This window comes from Alnus glutinosa, chromosome 6, assembly GCF_958979055.1.
Source record: "Alnus glutinosa chromosome 6, dhAlnGlut1.1, whole genome shotgun sequence".
In the NCBI taxonomy this organism is placed as follows: domain Eukaryota; kingdom Viridiplantae; phylum Streptophyta; class Magnoliopsida; order Fagales; family Betulaceae; genus Alnus; species Alnus glutinosa.
This window is the reverse complement of record NC_084891.1, coordinates 22,780,667-22,807,045: the sequence shown is the minus strand read 5'-3', so window position 1 is coordinate 22,807,045 and position 26,379 is coordinate 22,780,667. Positions and strand designations below refer to the sequence as shown.

Here is a 26,379-nt window from a genome sequence, read left to right as displayed (position 1 = left end):
TCCGGTCCCTATGTGGCTTGCTTCAATTCAGACCACCCCCGTGGTTCTGCCATGGTGGCCGGGGGTGGTTCACTTGATAGCGGATTAATTAATCTGCGATTTGGCATGACCGGGCTACACGTGATTTTCCTTCCATTAAATTGACAGCGTACGTACGTGGGATTGGCTAGCTTATATATGGTCTATGAACAATTATTTGTCACAACTCACAAGTTCTGTACATAGTTGGAGGATTATATACATAATTAATTACAATATTTGGTAGTTTAGGGTTCGTTATTATTGCAAAGGTTTAATTGGGTAAAAGAATAAAGTGCTTGTACTTAATTATTATTATAATATATCAATTAGTAGAAAATTCTGTAAACTATACTTGTAAAGTAATTAGCATTTTTCTATTAGAAAGGGAAAATTAATTAAGAAAGAGAAGATAATATAGATAAGGAACATATGCTAGCTAGCTAGTTAGTTAGTAGCTACAGCACATGTCCACGTCACCCCGTCATAATACCGACCAAAATTGAGTCAACTTAAGTTGGCAATGCCTGTGCATGCACGAAGCCGGAATGAGGTATTGATTATAATAATAATTAATGCTCGTGTTTACAAATAAGTGCTGTATTTATCCACGTGAATATCAGTCTCATCTATCTATAAATAGTATATATATATATAATTCAAAGCTACCCATTAATGATGAATAATTAAATATATATATATATATATAATCCCCTTCAATAAAGAAATTAGCAATATTATATACAATATTTACCACTATCTCATCGGTCATCATTATTATTACGTTAACGTGGCATTGTTAATTTATTATTGAATTTGTTTTTCTTTTAACAATGATTGATATATGGATGGATTGACAGTACCTTGTCAGCAGAATGAGATAATTATGCCATATATAACGGACATTATTCTAAAGAAAAAGAAGTAAAGATAACAAGTAGCGTTAGATATTATATTTATATTTTACTTCTATTTCATTGGGCTGATGTGACAGTGTCATCAGCTTTTGTATTAACAGGTAATGTTATATATTATACTTTAATTATTATTATTAGCTTTAATTTTTTATAGATAACACTTTAATTTTTTTATTGTTTTTTTAAAAGCTAACGTGACAGGTCCTCTCATTTTCAATAAAAATGGAGTAAAACTAATGTGTAGTGTATTAAATTACTCAAAAAGTAAATGGAAGAGGTGTCACCAAACACAGGCCAATATGTTGAGAGTGCAAAGCTGAATTTAGAAGGACGGATTTGGTGGTTAGGTGCCCGGCCAATAAATTTTAGGAGGAGACAGGTGACGATTCAGTTTAACGAAGAGCCAGGATAAGATCGTAAGGCCTGACGTGGCGGGGCGCCACCATGCCACCTGTTTCTTATTTGTTTTGTTTTGTTTTTTTTTTTTTTTTAATATTTTTTGCTGGTCAGAGTTAAGCTGGCACGCTCATCTCTTGGTCCACGTCATCAAACGCGGCGAGCGGAGTACGTGATGAACACATGGACGGCGCGCCGCGTCACCGTCAAGCCACGTGGGAAAAGCACTCATTGGCCATTGGTTAAGATCCTCCTGGCCTGTGACCGGTCGAGATCATCTTCCCAGTACGTCTGTCCCATCGAATCTATTCAGCGTCCACAATGGATGGCTTTACTTTGACTCCTACCCTTAACCAACCATGTTCTGTTCTCTTCACCCACAAAAAGGAAGAAAAAACCATACCGAAATTTTAAAAAGAAAGATCACGATTTGCTTTAGAATTTACCTTCAGGCTTCAGCATATGTTCCGAAGCTTTGAGGTTGAAAAGTTAATTCAATGATAGCATGAATTCTTCTTAATTTTAATATGACAAATCCCTTCTTGGTACTTTAAGATTAAATTTAAAAACATCAATAGGGTTTTAAAAAAAAAAAATGTTAAAACTCTTTCTAATATCCTTTTTAAATTTTTCTATGCTGATATGACATTTTATATTTTTTTTAGTAAAAAAAAAAAAAAAAGCAATCAAATTGTAAATATTTTTCTAAAAAAATTGCCAATAAATATATCTTGCATTGTATTTGCGTGCCTAACAAATTTATAAATATATTTACCTGTAAAATTTATTATGGATCATAAAATAAATACTCTTAATTTAACCCAAAACAAAGAAAATTTATTTCAAGCAATATCTCAGTTTACTTAACATGTTTTAAGTAATTTATTTGTATTATTTTTTTAAAACAAATAATATGAAAAAGTAGTTAAAGCACGGTAACTAGGAAACATCCCATCTAATTAGCTTGTCATAACACGTTTACCTGTCAAACTCACTCCATATCCATCATTATTCACCAATTCAAGCCAAATACATTGTGTGTATATATATATATATATATCCTACCACTCCACACCATCCCACACCACACCGCTCATTCATTCTTGTTCACTCCAATCTTTCATTCACTCTCGCTAAGTTTTTTCTCCAAGATTTTCTTTCGCTTTCTTTCTTTCTAAGCCAATCTTTCTTCCTCTGCTCTCAAATTTCCTAGCCGTCCGATAATGAACGCTCTCGCCGCGACGAACCGTAATTTCCGCCATGCGGCACGTTTACTTGGGTTGGACTCAAAGATTGAAAAGAGCCTCCTGATCCCCTTCAGGGAGATCAAGGTTGGAAATTTGTTAGCTTTCAGTTCATGGGTTTTGTTTTTTTCGCGAGAACTTTTTCCCCCCCAGAAAGTTAGAAACTTTGATCCGTTTTGCTGGGTTGTTGTTTGATTAGGTGGAGTGCACGATCCCCAAGGACGACGGGAGTCTCGTGTCGTTCGTTGGCTTCAGAGTGCAACATGACAATGCACGTGGGCCCATGAAGGGTGGGGTCAGATATCATCCTGAGGTATGGGGTCACCTTTTCCCTTTCTGTTGATGCTTGGATTTTGTCGTTTTGTCTCTGTTCAAATTTTTGTTTGTTTCCCATGAAAATTGCTTTTGGGTTCTGGGTTTTCTTCTTCTGCTTTTTTTTTTTTTGGTTGGGATTTTAGGTCATCAGAAACCTTCTTTTTCATTTAATTTATGGATACTTTAAATTATGCCACTAAAAGCGTACTTAACCACCTCAAATTCCCAACACATAGATAGGTATAATAAATAAACTAAAGTATGTAAAGGGTGTCTTTTTGGATGCACTTTGCAAATGGAAAGGTGCTGGATAGTGTGTTTTGGCAGATGATGCGGAAAACTAATTTGACCTAGTTTGTTAATCACTTTGATAAAATTTCATTAAAACTGCATATTTCGTAAGACGAGTGCTACACATACTTTCAAAGTGCTCACTTTTTGAGATGGCAGTAAAATTCACAATTGGATGAAATAACAAAAGATATCTAATGGTGAATTTCATTGCCACGTCAGGGAGTGAACACTTAAAAGTACGTGGCATTTGCCCTTTCGTAAAGGTTGATGGCTTGGAAGAATTTGCTTTTGTGGTTTGCTATCAGAAACTAGCTTGGTCTAGCTATGCAGTTGAAATTAATGAGGCAAGATAGAAAGCATCTTGATGCCCTGCATGGTTCCAAGCCTTCACAAACCTGATATTCTCCTTTCAAGTCATCTGATGTCCAAATTAAGTGAGAGGACTTTTTGTGTTTAATGCGTAGCTTGGATGACTGCTATTTAAAACCCTTAAGAAAAATATTACTTTTCATACTTTGGCTCCGTCAAATATAAAGTTTCTAGCCCCCGGCCCTCATATGACAGATTTTTACTCTGATATTTCTATGTTAGAACGCTTATGACTTATGATATGTAATTTTTTTATATATTTATCACTTATCACATAGTATAAAATTAAATTTAAAACTTTTCTGTTTTTATTTTACATAAACGTGCGTGCACGTACATGGAGAGACTATATGCATCTATGTGCTTATTTATTTATGGGAGTTCAGACCCTCTTCACACAAAATCCTGATTCCGCCCCTGAATGCATGCACCAATCTTCTGGATTTGCATGACTACTGCCCGGTCTTACCCCTGCTTTATGCAGCCAATCTACATATTATTTACTTTCTTCCCGTGATCAATCTTGATGAAAAAGTGAACTGTAGAATTGGATCGGTATATGAAAATCCCAATTCTCTCTGTGGACTTATGATATGTCTGTTTTAAAAAGGTTGACCCTGATGAAGTGAATGCACTGGCTCAACTAATGACTTGGAAGACTGCTGTAGTAGAAATTCCATATGGAGGAGCAAAGGGTGGGATTGGATGCAACCCTAAGGATTTAAGTATGAGTGAGTTAGAGCGTCTCACTCGTGTCTTTACTCAGAAAATCCATGATCTCATTGGAATTCATACCGACGTTCCTGCTCCAGACATGGGCACTAATGCTCAGGTTTTCTGACCTTGCTGACTGTTATATGAATCTAGAATTTTCACACTATTCTCAATTTCATGGAGCTGATTTCCCTTCTCCCTAAAATGTCTAAAATCTCTTTGTACAGACTATGGCATGGATTTTGGATGAGTACTCAAAATTTCATGGTCACTCACCAGCTATTGTGACAGGAAAGCCCATAGTAAGTACTTAAGACTGAAAATTCGAGACTCTTTTTTGATTGAGGATAGATGCTACAGAAGATTGGAAACAAACATCTCTCTCTGTCTCTCTCTCTCTCTCTCTCTCACTCATAGCCATACTTTCGATTTTTTTAGGACCTTGGTGGATCACTGGGTAGGGATGCTGCAACTGGGCGTGGTGTTGTATATGCAACAGAAGCTTTACTTGCTGAGTATGGACAGTCAATTAAGGGTCTGAGATTTGTTATTCAGGTAGATTTGACATTTGGGTTTGATTTTCAATCCTCATTTTATTTAAAAATGCATTCATAGTCAAAATACTTCACCATCTTCTGAAGCTGTACTATTGTGAATGAATTGCCTAGGGATTTGGAAACGTTGGTTCTTGGGCGGCTAGGCTAATTCAGGAGAAAGGTGGTAAAGTCATTGCAGTAAGTGACATCACTGGTGCAATTCATAACCCGAATGGAATTGATATAGCAGAATTGCTTAAGCATAAAGAAAGCTCTGGCAGTCTAAAAGATTTCAATGGTGGAGATGCGATGGATCCTAATGAACTGCTCGTACATGACTGCGACGTTCTCATCCCATGTGCTTTAGGTGGAGTTTTGAACAGGTTTGAACATTTTGCCAAAAAATTTCTTCCTCACCTTGTATTTTTCTACTGTACTGCATACTCTCAAGTGGTATTTCTCTCCCTTGTAAAGGTTGCCTGAACCCCATCGTGGGTATGGGAATAGTGGGATTAAGGGTCTTTTATCGTTTGAGAAATGCTAGAAAAAATCAAGCTGTAGGCTTCACTTCTATGTACTTTTAAGATCAGCACCAAAACTTGTGTGCTTTTTTGCTAAATTTTCTGACTTACTGGATCCCAAATCATTTTGCCTAAATTCCATTGTTTCTCCTTTGAAGGGAAAATGCTGCAGACGTGAAGGCCAAATTCATAATTGAGGCAGCAAACCATCCTACCGATCCAGAAGCAGATGAGGTAAAGTCGCATTTTTATTTTTTCAGACCAATATGTTGTGAGAAGTTAGGTTCTGATACATGAGACTATATTAGTGCAGATTCTATCCAAGAAAGGAGTTATAATACTCCCTGACATATATGCAAATGCCGGAGGCGTCACCGTCAGCTATTTCGAGTGGGTTCAGGTAACAAAAAGAGATCTGTTCTCTCCATTGAATCTCTGATATATGTCTAATCAGGGCTTATATCCTCAATGAATTTCATTGCATTTAAGGAGTATACATGTTGCAATTCTTTTTTCGCAGAACATTCAAGGATTTATGTGGGATGAAGAGAAGGTAAATGCAGAACTTAAGAGGTACATGACTAGAGCTTTTCACAAAGTCAAGGGTATGTGCAAGTCACATGATTGCAATCTTCGGATGGGTGCCTTCACGCTAGGGGTTAACCGGGTTGCACGAGCCACCGTTTTACGGGGTTGGGAAGCATAAACAGCTTCCTTTCAGTCTTCTGATTTTCCATTTTCCCCTCTTTTATCTCTAAATTTATCCCTAATCACAGCAGAAGAAAGTATGATTGAAAGCTATTCTTGCCTCCTGCAAAGTCTTATATTTGTTCAAATTTCCTTAATCATCAAGGGGGATTTGTTTTATTGAGCAACATAATTTCTTACCACCAAGTTGTTTGGAAGATGGGTTAGTCATCATTATTCTTGTTATCATTTTCGTTTTTGTTTAAGACTGAATTGCCTATCTTCAGGCACATTTTAATGGTGAACAATATTTCTTTCTACTAAATTGATTGTCAGAGTAAAGGGAACTCCAGGTTAACTTATTATCAATTTTACCTTCACAACTAAAAGTCAGGCTGGCCTTGGAAATTCTGTACAATAAAGGACACTGATTTCATTTGGCAGCTCCATTTTCATAGATAATGCCTATTCTGTAAAACACTTTAAAGTTTAAAAATGTGAGAAGGGTACAGATAAAATAGTTTGCCCATAACTTCACTGACAGAAAACAGGGGAAGGAAGATAAGCTTTTTTTATTTCAAAGCATGGGTTTCTTCCATCTTCCCTACTTCTTATCTATTAAGCCCATCTAAAGCAGTAAATTGAAAAAGAAAAGATACCAGAAAAGAAGAAAAAGGCCAAAACAAGGGCTAGAGGAAGAGCTTTCTTAGAACAGCCATGGCTTCTGTTGCCATTACTGCCTCATTGCACATAGCATGCAGTTCACACCATGTCACCAAGAAACAGCAGCCTCAACCAGGACCTCCAAAGCCCAAGCAGGCAACCTATGTTACTCTGGATGTCGAAGGCCAAAAAGGTTTGAATATGGCAGAACACCATGGGAGGTCTGCTTTAGACATTAATAAATCAAAGAATGCCATAGATGGAGTTGAAAACGGTTTGGAGACAGATCCTTCTGCTCCAAAATTTGCTGATGAGCGATGGAAGAATGGGACGTGGGATCTAAATATGTTTGTTAAGGATGGGAAAATTGATTGGGATGGTGTGATTCTTGCAGGTAAGGCTCTCTCTCTGATGTTCAGAAAGAAAAAGAAAGAAAGATATGTATTAACTATTTTTTCATCTATCACAAATGAAGCAAAATTTTCAGGCTTCAGAGTCTGACAAACAATTACATTGCATATTTCACATGCGTTGGTCTTGCAGAAGCTAGGAGAAGGAAGTTTCTTGAATTGTACCCAGAAGCAGCAACAAACCAAGAGCCAGTGCTCTTTAGGAGTTCTATTATTCCTTGGTGGGCATGGCTGATTAGATCCTATCTCCCAGAAGCCGAGCTGCTCAATGGTTATAAGCCAAACCTTTAGCACATGATATTTGTTATAATATTAATTAAATGATTAAATCAATTATTTTTTATCAGCTTAAACTTTTAGAACAAGTGTTGATTTAACATGGTATCAGAGCAGACGTCTTGAATTCAAACATTATCTTCGTTATTTACCTCCTATTTCAATTATATATGTTACGTGTTGAGTCTTACTTATTAAGAGAAAGTTTGAACTTACACGTGAAGATAAGTGTTAAAATATTAATTAAATCAATATTTTTCTATCAGCTTAAACTTTTAAAATAAGTAGTGATGTAATAACGTTCATTGCATCTTTCTTGTAGGTCGAGCTGCAATGGTGGGATTCTTCATGGCATACTTAGTTGATGCATTAACCGGGCTTGATGTGGTTGGCCAAACTGGCAATTTCGTATGCAAGGCAGGGCTCTTCGTGACGGTCATCTCTGTGATACTCTTCAGGCGAACCCAAGATTTTGACACCCTGAAAAGGCTAGCAGATGAGGCTACCTTCTATGACAAGCAATGGCAAGCATCGTGGCAAGACAAAAATGAAAGCACCGGTGCTTTGGAGCAAACTGGGAAGAGAATTTAGTTTGCCTTCCAAGTAAATGAACTTGACCATATATTGTTAGAAAAGTTACGACTATTAAGAGTATCTCCAGCAATGATATGCATTTACTTGCCTTTTTTATAGGGTAATTACCTTTTCTCCCATCAACTACCGATCATTGCTAACATGCCATCACGAATTGATACCTCGACTAAAAGAGAGCATGAAACTACCATTTTCATACCGTTACCCTTCTTTCGTTAATCAACATTGTTAAATCGGACGGTCAACCCATCACGTTACCTACTACTTTTTACTTCAAATATTTTTTTTTATTTAACCACGAAGAGAAAAGAGAGAAAAATAACTGTAGGAAAAAAGAAAAAAAAAAAAAGAAAAAAAAAAAGAGAGAGAGAGAAAAATGATTAAAAAAAGAATACATAAGCTATAGTGCTTGCCTGATCTTTCATAGCTTTTGTAATCACACTCCTAAAGTTTAAAAATTCTTAGTGTCAGGTATTTAAGTTTAAAAATTTTGCAATTTCACTTTTCCATTTAGACTTTTTTGTTAAATCCTAATGGACGACGTGAAAATTCCCAAAATACACATTTTTTTTTTAAAAAAAAAAAAATTAACTGGCACAAGCTTGGCCATGGCATGGGTCAATTTTTTTTTTATTTTTTAAATAATTATTTAATTAAGGTAATTTTGTGATTCTAAAAATTTTATAGGAGTATAAGATTCATTTCACCACTTTACCGTCTTATTTAATCTTAAACCCTAACGATAGAGGTACCATTGCAAAGTTTTTAAATTTAGATACCCAGCATTGAAAGTTTTTAAATTTTAGGAATGTAATTATAAAAGCAATGAATTATCAGGGAGTGAATAAAATTTCCTTCAAAGCAATATATTTGCTTTAAATAAAGAGAAAACAAGATACTGAAAGTGATTTTTGCCTCGTAACTATTAAATATACAAAATATAGAGGGTTTAGAGCATTTACAAGAGATGCTCGAGGCATTGGATTTGCAATGTGAAATAAAGTTTTAGTAATACAAAGTGATTGATGTGATATGTTAGAGAGAAAGTGTAGAGATTGACTCACTTTTTTTTTTAGAGAAAAAAAGAAAAAGAAAATAAGGGTGGAGAGGTTGCCAAGCGGGCCCTAAATGTTAATTAAATAGGAAAAATGGTTGTATGTGAGGATCTTTACCACTCCTAATTTGAAAGGAAGAGAGAGTGGGAAAATCGAAAACCGAAAAAGGGATTAGTTCCCTAACATCATGCCTAAATCGAAAAAAAAAATACAAAAAAATAAACAAAATTTAAAAAATGAGTCAAACAAATGACTCGCAATCCTAAATGTTCTAGTATAGCATTTTTGTTACTTTTTAGTGATTCTTCATTTTTGTTGTCGTTGTCCCCAGAACAATCGGGCTATATATATAGCAAGCAAGCTTTCCCCCTTTGTTTGTTGTAGGTTGCGCCTCACCGCAGGCACTAAATGATTGGAATGAGAGGAGACCTTCCTTCCCCCTTGAAAATTACCAATAATTTCGTTGCCACTAGTGGTGAAGACAAATTCTACCATCCCACCCAAAAACCACTCAAAGCCTAAATAGATGAGAGTTCAGTCTACAAGAAGCTGGCAGAGCATTAGCCATTGGACTACATCCATCTATCATCCTACCTAAACGTTAACCCTTTTTTTGTTCATTCTTCGAATGACGCTAGTGGATGTTGGTTGGCTGGTTCAAGTCTCATAACCCATGCCTTAAAGATGCATGTTGGCTGGTTCGAGTTTCATAATACGCATGCCTTGAAGAAGTGAACAATAAGGAGACTTAAATGAAATACTTGATGACTGAAATGTAAAGTTGGCATGTTTATGTCTTGCATCTATTACATAGATTGGGACTGTTCATCTTTCATCCACCATTAAACTAGAGAATGTTTTCTTTATACCATCATTCAAATTTAACCTTAATTTTATCTGTTAGTCAACTAGCAAATGCCTAGTACTGATTTTCTCTTCTACTCAATGATTTTTTCAGGACCTGTCAACGAAAGGGGACGATTGGACAGGATAAAGTTCATGAGGGGCTATACTATTTCCAGGTGGCTTCAGCAATGACAGCCACTAAAAACTCCTCCATTGATTTGTGGCATTGCCGACTTGGATGCCTATAAATCCTTTAGAAATGATGATATATTTAGTCTTGCAAAGAAATAATATCCTTTTGATTTTTCTGAGTTGAGAAACTTAATTTGAGATTCAGTTAAAGCATTTTGAACTTAATATGCTTAATAATCTGTTTTTTTTTTTTGTTCTTTAAAATAAATTGTTTTCCATTACAAAATTATGTCGACGGTTGAATTAGATAGAAAAATCAAAGTCATGCTATTCTATTAATAAATTGATTCATCCTATTTTAAATCTTTCATTCTCTATGGCCGGGGACTATTAAGCAAACATTTTCAATTATAAAAGTTGTTAAAATAAGATAAATTCTTTTTTCTTTTTTAAAGAAAAAATTAAACTTTTCATTAATCAAAGACCAAACAGATGGTTCTACAAGTTACAACCGGAATTGGTGTACAACCAAACTGAGTCAAGACGGACTCAAACTATTATAGACAATTGCTACAAAGAAACCTAGCAAAACATAATGATGCATCTACATAGACATAAACATTTGCTTGAACTAAGAGTAGCTCACACATTCTAAGCTAAAAAGCAATGACTAGGATTTGATCTAATAATTAGAGCAAACTGCCAAAGGATCAACAGAAAAACAAATAAAGAAAAACATAAACAAAAGCACCCAAACACAGAGCTGCCGTCGGGAGATTTGCCGTCACTGGATAGATTCTATGGATTCTGATCCCGGATTTGATCTATACGGTGGAAGATGATTGACAGAAAGTGGCGGCAGCGCGTGAGAGAGACACGCAGAGACTTTTGGTGGCGTGTGGCTGGTTGGAAGGTGGTGTTTTGGGCATGGGCGGAACGGTCTGCGGTAGATCTGTCTGATGGTATGACTGTTGAAGTGGTTGGAGGATTGTGGCGGCACGTGGTTGAAGTTGGTAGAACCTCTGGGCGGTGCGTGGCAGTGATTATGGTGGTAATCTCGGTGGCGGTAGAGCCGATTGGTTTAGATTTATCGATTAGCTCAGGCAGCAAGGTGATTGGACGACTTTTGAGGGAAAAAAACCGACAAACAAAGCTTCATAGCCCTAAAAGGATTAAGAGGACGTAAACAACTATTGAATCTAGTTCAGAGGGACAAAAAACTCCACAGCCCTAACAGCTGAAAAACTCTCATTCACCTTAAAAAGGCTAGGAGGAAATCACCACCAAAAAAAGGGAGGTGTCGGGACCTCCCCCTCCCACAATTTTTACCTCCCCAACTCACGTGAGGGCTACGTCATGGAGATGTCATCTCCGTCGAATGAGCTCAACTACTCAGAAGGTCGAGATTATTAAATCTTCGTCGTCCGATCTCATCTTTAAGGCCATGAGTCCCATGACAGATGGAGATGCTGTCTCGGTCAAACGATATCCAATCTTTGATCGAACGAGACTTCTAAATTGTCTTAAAAACAGTGGCCCTCTCTTTACCTATGAGAGGCGGGCCATGTCATGGCGTGGATGACAATGCTGTGATGTCACCAACGCAATAACAGAACTCCCATTACATAACTTCCTTTTTCTCGATTAGAAAATAAAAAATAAAAAAAATTCTCTTCCTCCAGGCTCCAACGGACCAATAAAAGTATAAAACCTCCTCTCTCTTACAGGTACCAAACTCTCATTCTTTAGTTCTCGTGTCAAATGGCATCAGCGTCGCCGCCGCTCCAGGACAACGTGGACGCCGAGGGGCGGCTTCGGGAGGCGGAGGACAGGCTGCGCGAGGCCATCGAGGAGCTCCAGCGCCGGCAGCGCAAGGCCGGGGCCGCGCGTGGGCCGCACCAGAACCAACAGCAGCAGCAGCACTGTCCGCCATGCGACCACGCCGCCGAAACGTCGTGCGTGGCCAACGCCATCGGAAACCTCTGCCAGAGCTTCCTCCTCTCCTACGGCGTCCGCGTCGGCATTGGCATCCTCCTCCGCGCTTTCAAGCTCGCCCGCCGCCAGTCCTACTCCTCCCTCCTCGATCTCAAGGTCGGCATTATCTGTTTCCTTTTCTTGTTGTAGTTGTTGTTGTTGTTGTGGATTGAATAGGCTTGTGAGTGATCGGTGATGAAATTGGTTGGAATTAGGGTTTTAGAATTAGAAAGAAATGCTACAAATTTGAAGTAACAATGCTGATCTTGTTGATTGCTGTGAAAAAGAGAAAAAGGAAATCTAGAATACTATAATCCATCAATTGTTGTTGTATATTTGTATGTGTGAGGACGCTTTTTTTTTTTTTTTTGCAGCAACTTGTCTCAGAAAAAGATCTAATAGTAAGAGAGGAAGCATGCCGAATTGGTTTATTTTTTGGTGGCTTCACTGGGTCTTATCATGCCCTTAGATGTTTGTTGAGAAAGTTGAGGAAGAAAGAGACGCCATTGAATGCGTAAGTATGCACAGAGAATACGATTATTTACCTTATTTCAATTTTGAGTCATTCTTGGTACGTCTTTTGGTTTACTTTGCAACGTCTTGAAGTTATTGAGTCATGATAATGCATATTCCTCGTTTATGACTTTGTTTAAGGTGATGATGGAGCAGCATTTTAGCAGGTTCAGTCTCCGGGTTGTCTATTTTAGCGCTAGAGGATTCTAACCGTAGGCGCACACTTGCTCTATATCTTTTGGCCAGGGTAGGCCAGGTACGTGAACAAATGGCGTACAGTCTAATTGGTTTTGACATGCCCTCTGAAGCAATCAGAATTAGTCTTTTGTTTTCTTTTGCTTGTGTGTGTGCTTGTGTGCAAGCACACCAGTCTAATGGTTGTTTTCTTATCCTATCAGTGTGCTTATAATTCTGCAAAGTCTAAGAACAAGTTTCACCTTTGGGGAAGCCATTGGAGGCATGGCGATTCTTTGCTCTTTGCTTTAGCATGTGCCCAGGTACCATAATGTTCATTTTGACTTGCGAAGCTGTAATTGACTTGAGAAAAAAAATTTCAAATCCGTTATGCCTACCCACCTCCATGCACTATACAATTGCCAGTGGGATAGCTTTTAACTAGAAGAACAAAATTATTTATGATTGTTGATCAAGTCGTGCCAAATAGTGACTAGTATTGTTGCTTTGACAGTATTATACCTAAGCAGGATAGAGTTCATGTTGCCCATGGAATTTGTTTGTGATGGATGAAGTAGACTAATGCTGTGCGACCAGCCTATCTCTATCCTATAGGAGGGGATATTTAATAGACAGGCATACAGCCAGCCATGCTGTTATGAAATTGAGTGTTGGGTGATTTAGCAAAAAATTGTCCATGATTTCTGCCTAAGTTGGATCCAAATGTTGAGACTTGAGATAAATAAATGAATGCTAAGCTGAATAAGGCAGATTTAAAGTTGGGAGCATCAAACAGTTGATGAAGATTTTCTGTGTAAGAAGGAAAGAGAAGAAGACAACTATTCATAAAGGATATGGATGAAGTTAGTGAGCAAGTTTGTGTCTGCTTATGCTTGGTGAACAAGTGTGGAACAAGAACTTTTATGAGTCGAGTTGATAAGTTGCAATCTAAACTGGATACAAGAGGAAAAGAACTAAGGGCCAGTTTGGTAATCCTGTAGCTTTGCAAAAGGTTACTGTGAAGAAGCTGCTGTTGTTTTTGGCTAAAAGCTTGTCTGATAAATGTGTTGCATAAGCAGCTATATGCAGCTCAAATGCTTTGTCGAGTTTTTGGTAGATATTGTTGTAAATGTGTTATGAATGTATAAGATGACCAACACGCATTTCTTGGAATGATTGCAGAAAAAATGAAAAGAGTTATCATGGGAATTTTGGAAGAAATAATACAAACAAATTTGATCATTCAAGAATAATTCATTAACCTAGGGGCTTGCTGCTTGGAAAGTAGCTCTGGATCACAGCCTCCTGGCTGCTTCTCAAAATCTGCCACAAGGCAGGAGCTGCTTTCCTAGATGCAGCCTGCCATGTTTTTTGGCTACTTTTGCTCTAGAAAGCAGCCGTCTGGCTGCCAAAAGCTTTACTAAACAGGCCCTAATGGTAGTGCTGTAAAATAGATAAAACCATTCTACTATTACTTAACTGGCGTGCATGGGTTTGGAAAGCATGTATTTTAGGTTTTGGAAATACATAGAAAAGGGTGTAGGACATCTGGTTTAAATGTTGTTAGATTTCTGTGGGCTTCAGAGACAAGAAGTTGAAGAATTGCATAGAAACATGGTGCAGGAAACAGAACTTATGGTGTTTTCTTGAAGGTTGGTTTCCATGGTTATATGTTGGTGAAGGACGGGAATATATGTGGTGCTAGGGTTTGTAAAAGGTATAAGCATGTCTGCATGTATAGTTTGGGGCTGCAATTAAGGAATCAACGACTATTATGGGATCCATGAATAGTATCCTTAAATTGAATATTAGAATTGTAGAATTGCAGGGTTAGAAGACTCACAATTTTATTGATCAAAGTCCTTTTTTTGATAATATTAAAAAAAACAAAGCTAGAAATCTTACAAACTATTAGGCTGTCCTAGACCAATAATCAAAATATAATAGGCTGAAAACAAAAATATACCAAGAATTCTAGGAAATTTCTATCACCCACTGCACGTAAAAAATCTGATGACTCTAAAGCCAAAGACCCCAATCTTAATCTGTTCAGCATATTTTCCACTGATATAATCCTAAGTTCCACTCGGTTAACTGTTTACTTGTGACTCAAGTGTAAGATAGAGTAGGACTTGCTCAGATATTTCATGTGAGTGCCTTATAATAAATTTCAAAATTGCGGAAATTTGAGGCTAGACAGATAAAGTAGCAATATCCCTTTTTCATTGTTGCGTTGCTCTCTCTGTGTGTGCACTTGTGTTTTTCGGATAATATTAAAGTATAAGGTCTGTGATTCCTTGAATGCTGTTTTGCTTGGTATAGAATATGTGAGGTGAAATGAATGTCTCTTCCCCTATTTGTGATGCAAACCAGTAAATACCTTCTTGATTGATTAGGCTAGCTACATACACACCTAGCGGGTTTTGAACCCATTACTTCATCCTCCACCCTATTTGTGGAAGAGGATGTGCTCTTTGAGTTACGGCTCATTGGCAAGCTCAATTGGCTTGTTTTGTAGTATTTACTTACTTTTAAGCTGGTGCACATTAATATTTGCGCTGCAGTATCATTCATTCATTCACCTACATGAACATATTGAAATTGTGGTCCTTTTAACATGTTAACACCTTATCAGAATTTGATTGGAATTTCTTAACTCCATGCTTACTAGTGTTCTGTCAAAATATCCATTAGTAAGTTATGTTTATATCTTCCTCATATCTTATCGGTTGATGAACTCATTTCAGGTTATGTATTCCTTTGTAATGCGTCCTGAGAGCTTGCCGAAATCATATCAAGACTTCATCCAGAAGACTGGTCCAGTTGCGCAGCCTGTATACAAGGCTGTAAGGGACAGCTGTAGAGGTTTCCCTGTGGATGTGGTCTCACTCTCTGCTTACTTATCTGACAAAATGAATTCCAACTATGTAAAGATGGAAGAGTTTCCATCCATTATTCCTTGTTCTGTTATTCATCCAGATGCAAATTCGTGTTTAGTGCACAATGCAAATGCAACATCAGCTACATTCAGGAAAACATTTCCACTTTACTTCTCTTTGACCTTTGTACCATATGTTGTTTTGCACCTTCAAAAGGTACTTTCTTCACTCAAGTTGTTTCTTTTGGCACTACCTTGATCTCTAATAGCACAATCACCACGTGTTTTTTCATTGACATTACCATTACTGCCATCTCCATCTACATGGATGTTACCACATTACCATCAATACTTCAATTTACAGCACCACCTTCATCAATACTACCAGCCATCTGTTTTTGTTCATAACTGTCTTCATGGACATTATTGGTCAATAACGTACAACTGCACCACAACTACCTCCATTCTTTTTGGCCGTACTGATGGTGATAAAGATACTTTTTATGCTACATGGATAAAGATTGCATTTATGTTTTAGTTCTGTTCTTTCTGAACCTCCACTGAAATACAGCAAAGTAACTCCATGTATGTTATAGTGGAAATGAGATTTTTCCTGAGTTTTAGAATTGTGCTTTGTCCATTGCTGCCGCATAAAGAATGTCACAATTAGTGATATTATTGGAAATATAATGGTAAAAAGTGTCTACTTTCATTAAAAATCTCTAATTATAAATTCTTGAATTCTATTCGGAAATTAATAAAATCTTCTTACTTATCAAAAAAAATAAAATTTATATGATAACTTTTGTTCTTGTTGATTATATATATATATATATTTTCGGTCAGACCGGATGATTGCTTTTTAGTTGTTGGGTTTTGGTCCAAGTAGTGGAGTCCTGTATTGTCGGTTTCATTTAACTTATTTCCAACACCTTAGAACTTTCCTGTTCCTAGTTTTCTTAGTAAGTGGCTTATCTATATGACTGTTGGTGTCTGTGTAATTTCTGTTCCTTCTTTGCATATGTGCTTAATGTACCACGAACAAATGATAGGAAAGCAAATATACGTTGTGCATTTACTATTATTCCATACATCTTGTGCCTGAGAATTGGCATTTCTTTTCCCAAGATCAAGCACTAGGTACGGCTTGGTACACATACATTTGGTTGTCCAAATAGACTTAGAATGACTTTCTCTTCAGGATATCATCTCTTTTAATAAAGGCATAACAATTCTGATATTCCTGCTAATACAAACTTCCGTGTTCCTTATGTTGAATTCATTTTATACATGTATTACGTGGTATGTTTCTGTGATAACTGGTTTAGATGTGCTATATATTGATGACTAGGAACCAGGACAAAAACAAACTTCATTTTAATGCAATGAACCGTAGTTTCTGCGTTATCTTGAAATTGAGAGGGATTTATTTTAATTTAAACTAGCCATGGATAACATGCTACGTCTCTGGAAATATTGTTGTTAATGAATTATTGTTATTAATTTTAGTTACATGATGCCTTTTCAGTTCATGGATGCTCCTGCTAGTACCTGCTGGCTTGCTGTCAAGGGGGCTGTTCGCTCAACAGCATTTCTGTCAGCTTTTGTTGGACTTTTCCAGGTAGTTGTCTCTTAATTATTATCCAAATCTTTGGTTAAATCGGCATGACCATGTTCTTAGTTTTAATGCTTGGGCAATGCAAGGGAGTGATATGTACGCATAGAAAAGTTGCATCAAAAGACCACAAGCTTGTATATTGGATCGCAGGCGGAATATCTGCTCTTTCTGTATTATTGGAGAAAAAAGCTAGACGAAGTGAACTTGCTTTATATGTTCTTCCACGGGCCGGAGAGTCATTGTGGTATATCTTAGTGAACCGCCAGCTGCTTCCAGATATTAGGAATGCTGAGGTATTGCCAACTTTCTTACCTTGCTGTTATGATTCTTCTGAAAGCATTTTTTGCATTGTTTTAGAAAGCAAATATTCCTATTGAAGACTTAATGAACTGAAACATTGATTTTATATTACACCAGACACCTAAAATGGACACTTTTCCACTGTGACAGGTGTTTTTATTTTGTATGTGTATGGGAGGAATCATGTACTATTTAGATTATGAACCAGACACCATGGCTCCATTCCTCCGGGGCTTGATTCGCCGGTTCCTTGCCAGCAGAATTAGCAATCCTGGCCCTTCATCAAATCGTAATGCCTCCTCCGCATATTTACAAGCCCTTGGTGCCATAAAGGAACCAAAATTGCAAGAGGGTCACCCAGGTGAAGCTTCCGCTTCTCAAAAATACAATCTTGAATCCATACCAGGCCTATAATTTTGGTAGTGAGGGAGTGGATTCGGGGGTGGACAGTGCCCCCTGATTTTTTATTCTACATTTTTTTTTGTCGATAGGTTAGTGAAAGTCTTCCGTTTTGAGTTATATTCAAAAGTTTCAGTTCCATAGCACTTTCTTATTACGAAAATGCATAAAAGTCAACGTGATTACATGAGATTAAGTTTCCTGATTTGTGAGAGTTGTTGAATGTGATACACAATTCAAATAATTCGATTGAAGACAGTTGTTGAAATGTTTCATTATGTTGAATTTGTAAAAATTCTCGACATTCAGCACTTTGACTTCTTTGGAACATTGACATTTTTTAGTAGTTTGAGGAAGATATGTGTATTTTTTCCAAATAGAAACATATCATTTGTAAGAAGATCAAACACCAAGTAGGCAACAGTTCTTTCATTTTTATTGTGGCATGACAATTAGAACCCAGTTGCCCCTCTTGTCTCTGCCAGAATGAAGAAAGAATTAGGGTTAAATCCAAAATTTGGTCCATGTGGTTTTGGTGTGTATAATTTCAGTCTTTTAGGTTTTTCAATTATTGAGTTTTGTGACGGTATAAAATTACTCATTTCGTCCAGTTCCGTACGTGAGCCGTTTGCCATGTGTACCAAAAAACCAACTGGTCAAATCGCATTGCGCCATGTGTACTATTTCCATGTAAGCATTGTTAGATTATCACAAGGTGCCAAATTAGTGCTCCATATGGTTTAGTGCATTCATGTTAGCACCGCCATATCAACATATCTCCTTTAAAAAAAAAATAAATAAATAAAGGGTTGGCCGCGGGTGGTATTGGAATTTTCCCGCACCCCCAATGCTATGGGTTCTTCATCCATTATAAAATACCAAAAATATATGTTGGAAAACTGAGAGACTCTATTATGTGATACATTTAAATAGGGAATTTTTAGAATTGATGAATTGTATATTAAGCCCTTTAGCGGACGTGGCTTTGGTCATATTGCCCATTAATAAATTCAATGTACATATCAATATCATTCTCACAGATCATATAATGCATACTCTTTAAACTTTTAAAAATAGGATTTGATTCTTACACAATACCAATACAATAACCCCTCACATGAGGGTGGGCCCCAGTGTGTGGGACCCACCTTCATGTGAGGGGTTGTTGTGCAGTTGTTGTATTAGTGTTGTAAATCTAACATTTTCCTTCCAAAATTCCCCGTGATTGTTAATTAGGCCACATTTAATTCTAAATTTCTAACAATAAAAACTATAATATAATTTGACAGCCAAGAGAAGGCCAAGAGGTAGAAAAAGAAATGTTTAGTTTCATTTTTCAACAAATCTCTTGTACGTATCTTTTTTAAAATCATCACTGAATTTATGGAACACATACACGTGAGTCTCATATTTAATTGTGAATTTGCACATCTCTTGTATGAAAATAGAGAAAAGATATATGTATTGAAGAATGGAACCAAATATTTTTTTTTCTATCAAACAAACCAACCTTTTAGGTGTGAGAAGTAATTTTTAAGCTTGATAACACAATTCCAAATAGGCTCTGGCCGCTCCACCACTCCTTTCTACTTTCATTTAATGCAATTAAGTCAACTCATAATTATTAATAAGGCACCTTTGATAAATATTGGTCGCAAGGACCGTCACCTAACCTACCTTTACAAGGACGCGCGCGCTGGCCTTACTTCTGCCAATGGCTTTGGCTGACAAATGACATTAATAATTTTTTACAATAGTCAAATAGTCTAGTTTTTTTTTTTTTTTTTTTTTTTTTTTTTTATTTATTTATTTATTTTTTCTTTTCTAGGTGGGAGCTGGGAGGCATCTATTCCTTCTTGTAGCGGAACTATTTTCTTCAACTCTATAGAAAATAACTTCGCGTACATCTTCCACCCTGATGGATAGGAGGCTGTTTGAGGCAGCTGAAACAGGGAATGTCCAACAGTTGCACCAAATTCTTACAGAAAACCCCCTCATCCTCCATTCTGTTGCGATGGCTTCTGCCGAGAATCCCTTACATATTGCTTGCATGGCCGGCCACGTTGAGTTTGTCAGGGAGATCCTACGGTCGAAACCAGACTTTGCAAAAGAAGTGAATCAAGATGGTCTTAGCCCCATGCACGTGGCATCGGCCAACGGACACTTGGAGATCGTCAGAGAGCTGCTGAAAGTTGATGGAAATCTCTGCCGCTTAGAGGGGATCAGAGAGAAGAAGACTCCTCTTCATTACGCAGCTGTTAAAGGAAGGGTTGAGGTAATAGCTGACATGCTTTTGGCTTGTCCAGAGTGTGTTGGAGACGTGACTGTGAATGGGGAGACTGCTTTGCACCTTGCTGTGAAGCACAGCCAGTTTGAAGCAGTCAAAGTTCTGGTAGAATGGGTCAGGGAGATGAAGATCAAGGATATCGTGAATTGCAAGGATGAGCAAGGGAATACAGTTCTTCACGTAGCAGCCTGGAAGAAGCAACGCCCGGTGAGTACTTACGTTTTATGATTCATTATTCGGCGAGAAAGCTCCACTTTTCCACCGTTCTTATCTTTTATCAATTTTACAATCATATTCATAAATTTTAAAAAATGTTAATTTATTTTATTTATCTTAATTTTTTTTTTAAAAATAAATTTCACCAATCCATCAGAATTTTTTGTTAAATCCTAACGGATGGGTATATAAATTCCTAAAATAGTACATACTTTTTAGGGAAAAAAAAAAAAAAAAAGAGAAAAAAAATTGCAATGATCGAGTTAGGAATTGGTCAGAATTTAACAGAATTTCCAAAAATACCCATGTTTGAATATTTTTTTTTTATTTTTTTTTTATTTTTTTACAAAAATAAATATGGGTATTTTGAAACTTTTATTGGATTTAAGGGAATAAATCCTAAAAGAAGGGTAAAATTGGAAAAAAAAATTAAAAAATGAATATATACACTAAATTGACAGTACTTTTTAAAATTTAAAAATATGATTGTAAAAATAATAGAAGAATGGAAATAGTAAGCGAATTTTTTTCATATTTTATTGTGTTTAATTAGGAAGTTCCGCGGGGCTTGATGAGGTTGCCTGCATCTTCTACAAATCCCGCCAGATTTATATATGATGTAATGGATAATGAAGTTGGATACATAAACTATATATGGCCAAAACTCATTCTTGATGAGATTTTTATAGTGGCTTAATCTATTTAATTAGGAATATCTTCGACTGACCCCAAATTTAATTGGTCATTTTCATGGTGGTATGTTTTAAAAATAGATTGCTTATTGACCAATATAATAATTGGCTTTATTTAACAGTTAATAGATAGAAGCTTAACAGGAAAGCCCTCCTCACTGAGCAATCTTGAGCTTTGCTTTATTTTTTAATTTGGTCAACCCCATCTACGTATCCCAATTCCAGGCTGTAGCATTAATCAATAGAACAACACCTAAAACTATGCAATATGTGGCTCTCAAGATAATCAAAAATATTGTAGCTATCCTGATCAACTATATATATGTTTGACCAGAATTTCTCCACTTTTTTTTTTCTTTTTGAATCAGAATTTCTCTTCTCTTTCTCTCTCTAACACTTCTAGAGGCCGGAGACGCGACTTCTCTTAGGATTTTTAGGGTTTTATAGGAATTGAAAGTCGAGTTTTTAGAGTTTTGGATGCTCAAAAATCATTTACTCTCGTGCTAGGATCGATCCTCCTTTTGAGCTTACTTATTTCATTTATAAATGTCAAAATTTGAAAATACTGCAGGTGATAGAGTTGTTGATTCACAATGAAGCCGTAATTGCACTGGAAATAAATGCCGTCAACCAGAGCGGTCTAACTGCGCTTGACCTGCTAAAGATTTTCCCAAGCGAAGCTGGCGATAGAGAAATCGAGGAGATCCTTAGAGGTAGTACTGTAGGAGCCATTAGCGCAAGAAGAGGCGATAGTCACAATATACACACTACTCCTGCAGCTGCTGCTTCCTTCGCAGCATCAAGAACCTCTCTTGTGCAACCCAAGAATTTGGAGGAGTATTTCAAGTTCAAAAAGGGTCGAGATTCTCCCAGCAATGCTCGAAATTCCCTGCTTGTTATATCCGTTCTAGTGGCGACCGCAACGTACCAAGTCGGGTTGAGTCCCCCCGGCGGCGTTTGGCAGGATGGCGAGTTCAGAGGGCAGTCGATTATGGGTTATAATAGCGAAGTTACGTTTTTATTCTTCATGTTTTTCAACTCTGTTGGGTTTTCTGTGTCTCTTTTCATGATCAACATCCTCACCGCCAATTTTCCTATGCATTCCGAGCTTCAGATCAGTATGCTCGCCATGTTCGCCACCTACAGTATTGCGGTGGTTACAATTGCACCCAATCGCCTAAAGCTCTACGTAACTATCTTTACTTCAGTTTTGCCTTCATTGGTACGGCCTGTTGCCAGGGGGGTAAGACAGCTTATATGGAAGCATAGAAATTCGCGTATATCAAGTTCTGGATGCTAGCACTTAGCTATAGGGTATATAAGTTCGGCCTGACTCGGCTTGGCTCGGCTCGGCTCGGCTCCTTCTGTACACTTGCTCGAATATATATTCGTATTTATTAATATATGTATAAAAATAAGTTTTATAAATATACGATTCAATAATTGTAGTATGTAAACGTAATAGAGTATAATATATGTAATACTACAAACGTTCCATTTAGAAGGGAAAAATATATTAAAAAAAAAAAACCTTTAACTAACAGACGATTTTAAAATAGCTTCATAAATTTTCAAGTGTATTAAAGTGACTTAACAAACTACCATGTTCTGCCAAAAATGCCACATTTTCCGATAATACCATTATTCTCCTAAAAACTAAAATAAAAAATTAATAAAAAAACTATTTTTTATAAACAAAAAAAAAAATCTGTAAAGTTAAATTAAAAAATTTTATTTTTTAAAGTTTTTAATTTTTCTAACTTTTTAGCTTTATATATACATATACACACACTTAGTAACAATGACAAATGTCGTCATTTTATTAGCGCTGACGTGACAAACTAACAGAATTCTTCAAGTGTATTGACGAAATTTGACTGAAATGAGTGATTTGTATTTTTTCGAATATCATAAGGACCTCTGAATTCATTTTAATATCACATAGAGTTAATTGTGAATCAAGTAAACCACATGAACTAATTTTACATTTTTATTTTTATTTTTTTCAAACAGTGACACATGTTATCATTTTATTGGTGCTGACATGGACACTAAGGAATCTGTCAAGTGTTTTGACTGCAAAATTAAATTGTTATTTTGGTTTACTTTGATGACTTCTAAATTATTTTTATACCACAAGAGTGATTTGTAATTTAGGCCAATTACATAGATTGATTTTGCAATCATCCAGAAAAAATATTTTCTTTTTCCTTTTTTTTTTAAAAAAATTAAAATTAAAAATTGTTGTTTTATTAATTTTTTATTTTAGTTTTTAAGAGAATAAGGGTATTATTAGGAAAAAAAAAGTGGCCATTTTGGCACACCTTTGTAGTTTGAACGGTCACTTTAACACACTTAGAAATTCATGGGGCTATTTTAAAATCGGTTATTAATTGAGAATGGAGAAATATAGATCAAAGTTAAAATTTTACTGAATTTTAATATTAATTTTTCTTTTTTGAAGTAAAAAATATTACAAAACTCAAATCGAGCTTGATCAGCTCGAGCTCAATTGGAGGCTCGTCTTGTTAAGCTAACCAAGTTCAAGCCAAACTCGGACTTGGCTAGACTCTTAACAAGCCGAATTCGAACAACCCTTCAAAATTCGACTCGAGCCTCTATTTTATGTATTCGAGTCAAATCCGACAGCTTCAAGCTCGGCTTGAATACAACCCTACTAGCAGTGAGTCAGATTCTGTATGTTTTGCTCTCTTTCTCCCCCATAGGAAACTTCACTTACCTCCTGATGATTATGCACTTTTACAATCATACCCTCAAAGTTTAAAAAGTTGCAATTTTGGGTTTTCATGTTTTAAAAGTTTGCAATGTCACCGTTACCGATACGATTTGGAGTTAAATTGATCGGTAAAAGGGTGGAATGTCCTTTCTATTCCCCTGCAAAACTAATAAAAATACAAAAATACCCTTAAAATAAAATTTAATTTAACATTAGAAAAAAAAAAAAAAAAAAAGGAAAAAGGAAAAAACAACTCAATGGTAATGGGTGAGTTGATCCACAACTTGGCCTTGGTTGTGGGCCTGCCAAACCCACGACCAACCTTAACCAAGCATTAAAAACCCTAATCGATTATTACAAACCCTAATTGTATCTTTCTTCGATGATCAAACGTTCAATAATTAACACGTTCAATAATTAACAAAAAACCATAATCTCAAGCAAAACCCACCTCTTAAGTTACCAAAAAGTCTTAATACATAAGGTTTTGAGTGGGTTTCGGAGGAGGGAAGCCCTCCCAGTTGTTTTGTTCTTAATATTTTGTCTTTCAATAAGTATTCTCCTAACTATTACAGCTATGAAAGTTTTTGTTCCTCTCGGGCTAGATCTGGTGGAAGTTGTGTGTCTCCGAGCCTTAGGTCTGTGGAGTTGAGTTTTTGTGTTTTCATGGTTTTCTCTGGCAAGAAGGCAACACAAGTCATCCTCTGGGAGTTTCGGTGCCCGGCAATTTCTAGCCGTTTATTAAATCCGTCCATGTGCATCTATGAAGCCAAATCTATGATCATTCGCGGCTCCTTTCTCGACACGTCCCCCACTGTGGTGTTCGCCGTCATCCGCCAGTCCTCCCGCTTCAAACCACGGCCTCGTCAGAGTTTTGGTGGTTGGCACGTGGCCAGCACATGCCAGTGACTCTTATATCCTTGGCCGGCACATGAGGGCCACGCCCTATCTCCCAGGCCTTGGTGGCTGGGGCCCGATGGTCCATGGAGGTCACCTGCTACATAGGGGTCTTCGGGGCTTGTGCATATTCTACACGCGCCGTCTCCAGCGACAGCGACTTTGCATGTGGTTCATGTTGTGTTGGTTTCTATTTTGTTGTTTAGTTTTTTAGAAAGTTTGTCAGTGATTTTTCATGTATTACTGGACTGTTTATGACTTGTTAGCTCGGATCAGCCCTATTTTCTTTGTTAGATGAGCGTTATTGTCAAAGAGTGACTTCAATATCTGTCCCTGTAATTTTTGTGAATTTGTTGGCAACACCCAAGTCAGTTTTCTGGCTTAGTGTGTAGGATGTCGTTGTACCTCTATTCACTGTATTTGCTTTTTTGACCTTTCAAATTAATATATGGTAGCTCCGGGTTACCTTGTTCAAAAAAAAAAAAAAAAAAAAAGTCCTAATACACAGAATATATTATATACACTCATGGCAATCAAATCTATACTCATACATCGTTTGAAAACCATTAAAAGTGGTAACTTTTATTTTCCATAATCAAACCCATTAAGAAAGCATCATGCAAAAGGGTTTAAAATAATTTAATATAATTACATAACTACTGTTTTAACTCAAAACCTTTTGCAAAGATTAATTTTGTTAAGGCAAACCATCAACTTAAAACTATGAGTTTTGAAATAATAATTTAAACATGTATAAATAAATGTAAACATCAAAGCATATATGAAAATGAAAGCTTGAAAAGCCAAGGTAGAAGCTTTCCAAGCTTGAGAAGCCAACAGGCCCAACACCCCCCCAAGAATAGCTCCCTCCCTCCCTCCAGGTCTAGGGTTTCTGAAGAGGGGTAAAAATGGGTCCCTCCCTCCCTCCCTCCGTACCAATTTTACCGAGATATTTCCTCATTTTCAGAATAATTCCTTCAACTTCTCCCAAAATATTATTTCCTCCATAAAATATCACAAATATGCCTTATCCACAAAATTAAAGTTCGTTTATTTTAGAGAATAAAATTTCAAGTGTTGCAATTTGTACAAAATGAAATCAATACAAAACATTTTCAAAGATTTTTCTATTCTGAAAAGAATATTAGAATTATGTTTCGGCACAAAAAACGAATCAAAACAAAACAAAACCTTATTATTACAAAATTTTGAATAATACACAAGGCTTTTGAAAAAGAGATAGGAGAGAACAAAAAAATTGCAGATCCTGATTCATCAAATGAGTGAGCTCTTCATAGAAGTGAATTTTCAATCAACCACTATGTCAACAGTCACCTAAACAGTTTCTTTGTCAATTAATTAACAAACAATTTTCATAAATAACTGAATTTTAAGAGCCGATCCATCGCACCTTTTACCAACAGATACTTCATCTTGATTGTTAAATCATACTTATTAGTAACGGTCAAGTAAACCCAATCATTGAAAGCATCCTAAAATCTAGATCGAACAAGCAGATCGCATAATCACAACAACACGAAATTTAATAGTCATGATGGCAATCCACACCCTAAATCTTTCATGTCAAGTGCTCCATCAAGGCGGTGGCTTCCAACCCACAGCCACGTGTGTGCATTTCATATCTACCACTTCAAGTGGAGCGGCCCAAGGTACTGTCTGACTATAGGTAAAATTGAGAAACCATGA

At 36.6% G+C, this 26,379-nt stretch overlaps 4 protein-coding genes across 5 annotated transcripts; all 4 read left to right on the top strand.

Annotated features, from left to right (window-relative positions):
• Positions 1-2,400: 2,400 nt before the first annotated feature.
• Positions 2,401-6,336, top strand: LOC133871026 (glutamate dehydrogenase 2). Its single transcript, XM_062308363.1, has 9 exons — positions 2,401-2,662; positions 2,775-2,888; positions 4,164-4,385; positions 4,495-4,569; positions 4,706-4,822; positions 4,936-5,186; positions 5,483-5,558; positions 5,638-5,724; positions 5,845-6,336. The coding sequence occupies exons 1-9, from the start codon at positions 2,555-2,557 to the stop codon at positions 6,028-6,030; spliced, it is 1,236 nt and encodes a 411-aa protein (XP_062164347.1). The 5' UTR covers positions 2,401-2,554; the 3' UTR covers positions 6,031-6,336.
• A 206-nt stretch (positions 6,337-6,542) lies between these two features.
• On the top strand, positions 6,543-10,131 carry LOC133871027 (light-harvesting complex-like protein 3 isotype 1, chloroplastic). Of its 2 annotated transcripts, XM_062308366.1 has the most exons (4): positions 6,543-7,068; positions 7,218-7,355; positions 7,683-7,963; positions 9,968-10,131. In XM_062308366.1, exons 1-3 carry the CDS (start codon positions 6,729-6,731, stop codon positions 7,949-7,951), a joined length of 747 nt encoding a protein of 248 aa, XP_062164350.1. In that variant the 5' UTR covers positions 6,543-6,728; the 3' UTR covers positions 7,952-7,963; positions 9,968-10,131. The 2 variants fall into 2 exon arrangements, with proteins under 2 accessions (XP_062164350.1, XP_062164348.1); XM_062308364.1 differs by lacking the exon at positions 9,968-10,131 and having other exon boundaries at positions 7,683-8,049.
• Positions 10,132-11,676: 1,545 nt separating this feature from the next.
• On the top strand, positions 11,677-18,199 carry LOC133871827 (uncharacterized). The gene is made up of 8 exons (XM_062309261.1): positions 11,677-12,078; positions 12,336-12,475; positions 12,631-12,730; positions 12,873-12,971; positions 15,396-15,743; positions 17,055-17,147; positions 17,231-17,437; positions 17,595-18,199. The coding sequence occupies exons 1-8, from the start codon at positions 11,749-11,751 to the stop codon at positions 17,856-17,858; spliced, it is 1,581 nt and encodes a 526-aa protein (XP_062165245.1). The 5' UTR covers positions 11,677-11,748; the 3' UTR covers positions 17,859-18,199.
• A 1,536-nt stretch (positions 18,200-19,735) lies between these two features.
• Positions 19,736-22,466, top strand: LOC133871106 (ankyrin repeat-containing protein BDA1). The gene is made up of 2 exons (XM_062308470.1): positions 19,736-20,337; positions 21,610-22,466. Exons 1-2 carry the CDS (start codon positions 19,762-19,764, stop codon positions 22,336-22,338), a joined length of 1,305 nt encoding a protein of 434 aa, XP_062164454.1. The 5' UTR covers positions 19,736-19,761; the 3' UTR covers positions 22,339-22,466.
• Positions 22,467-26,379: the final 3,913 nt, after the last annotated feature.

What these genes read in the sequence shown, in the direction of transcription:
- LOC133871827 (XM_062309261.1), top strand. Translation starts at nt 11,749, where the DNA reads ATGGCATCAGCGTCGCCGCCGCTCCAGGACAACGTGGACGCCGAGGGG. An exon ending in CCTCCCTCCTCGATCTCAAG is followed by an intron (nt 12,079 to 12,335) that starts GTCGGCATTATC and finishes TTTTTTTTGCAG; the next exon opens with CAACTTGTCTCAGAAAAAGA. An exon ending in CTTTTGTTGGACTTTTCCAG is followed by an intron (nt 17,148 to 17,230) that starts GTAGTTGTCTCT and finishes GGGCAATGCAAG; the next exon opens with GGAGTGATATGTACGCATAG.
- LOC133871106 (XM_062308470.1), top strand. Translation starts at nt 19,762, where the DNA reads ATGGATAGGAGGCTGTTTGAGGCAGCTGAAACAGGGAATGTCCAACAG. An exon ending in CCTGGAAGAAGCAACGCCCG is followed by an intron (nt 20,338 to 21,609) that starts GTGAGTACTTAC and finishes AAAATACTGCAG; the next exon opens with GTGATAGAGTTGTTGATTCA.
- LOC133871026 (XM_062308363.1), top strand. Translation starts at nt 2,555, where the DNA reads ATGAACGCTCTCGCCGCGACGAACCGTAATTTCCGCCATGCGGCACGT. An exon ending in GGGTCAGATATCATCCTGAG is followed by an intron (nt 2,889 to 4,163) that starts GTATGGGGTCAC and finishes TGTTTTAAAAAG; the next exon opens with GTTGACCCTGATGAAGTGAA. An exon ending in CCGATCCAGAAGCAGATGAG is followed by an intron (nt 5,559 to 5,637) that starts GTAAAGTCGCAT and finishes ATATTAGTGCAG; the next exon opens with ATTCTATCCAAGAAAGGAGT.
- LOC133871027 (XM_062308366.1), top strand. Translation starts at nt 6,729, where the DNA reads ATGGCTTCTGTTGCCATTACTGCCTCATTGCACATAGCATGCAGTTCA. An exon ending in GGATGGTGTGATTCTTGCAG is followed by an intron (nt 7,069 to 7,217) that starts GTAAGGCTCTCT and finishes TTGGTCTTGCAG; the next exon opens with AAGCTAGGAGAAGGAAGTTT. An exon ending in AGAAGCCGAGCTGCTCAATG is followed by an intron (nt 7,356 to 7,682) that starts GTTATAAGCCAA and finishes TCTTTCTTGTAG; the next exon opens with GTCGAGCTGCAATGGTGGGA.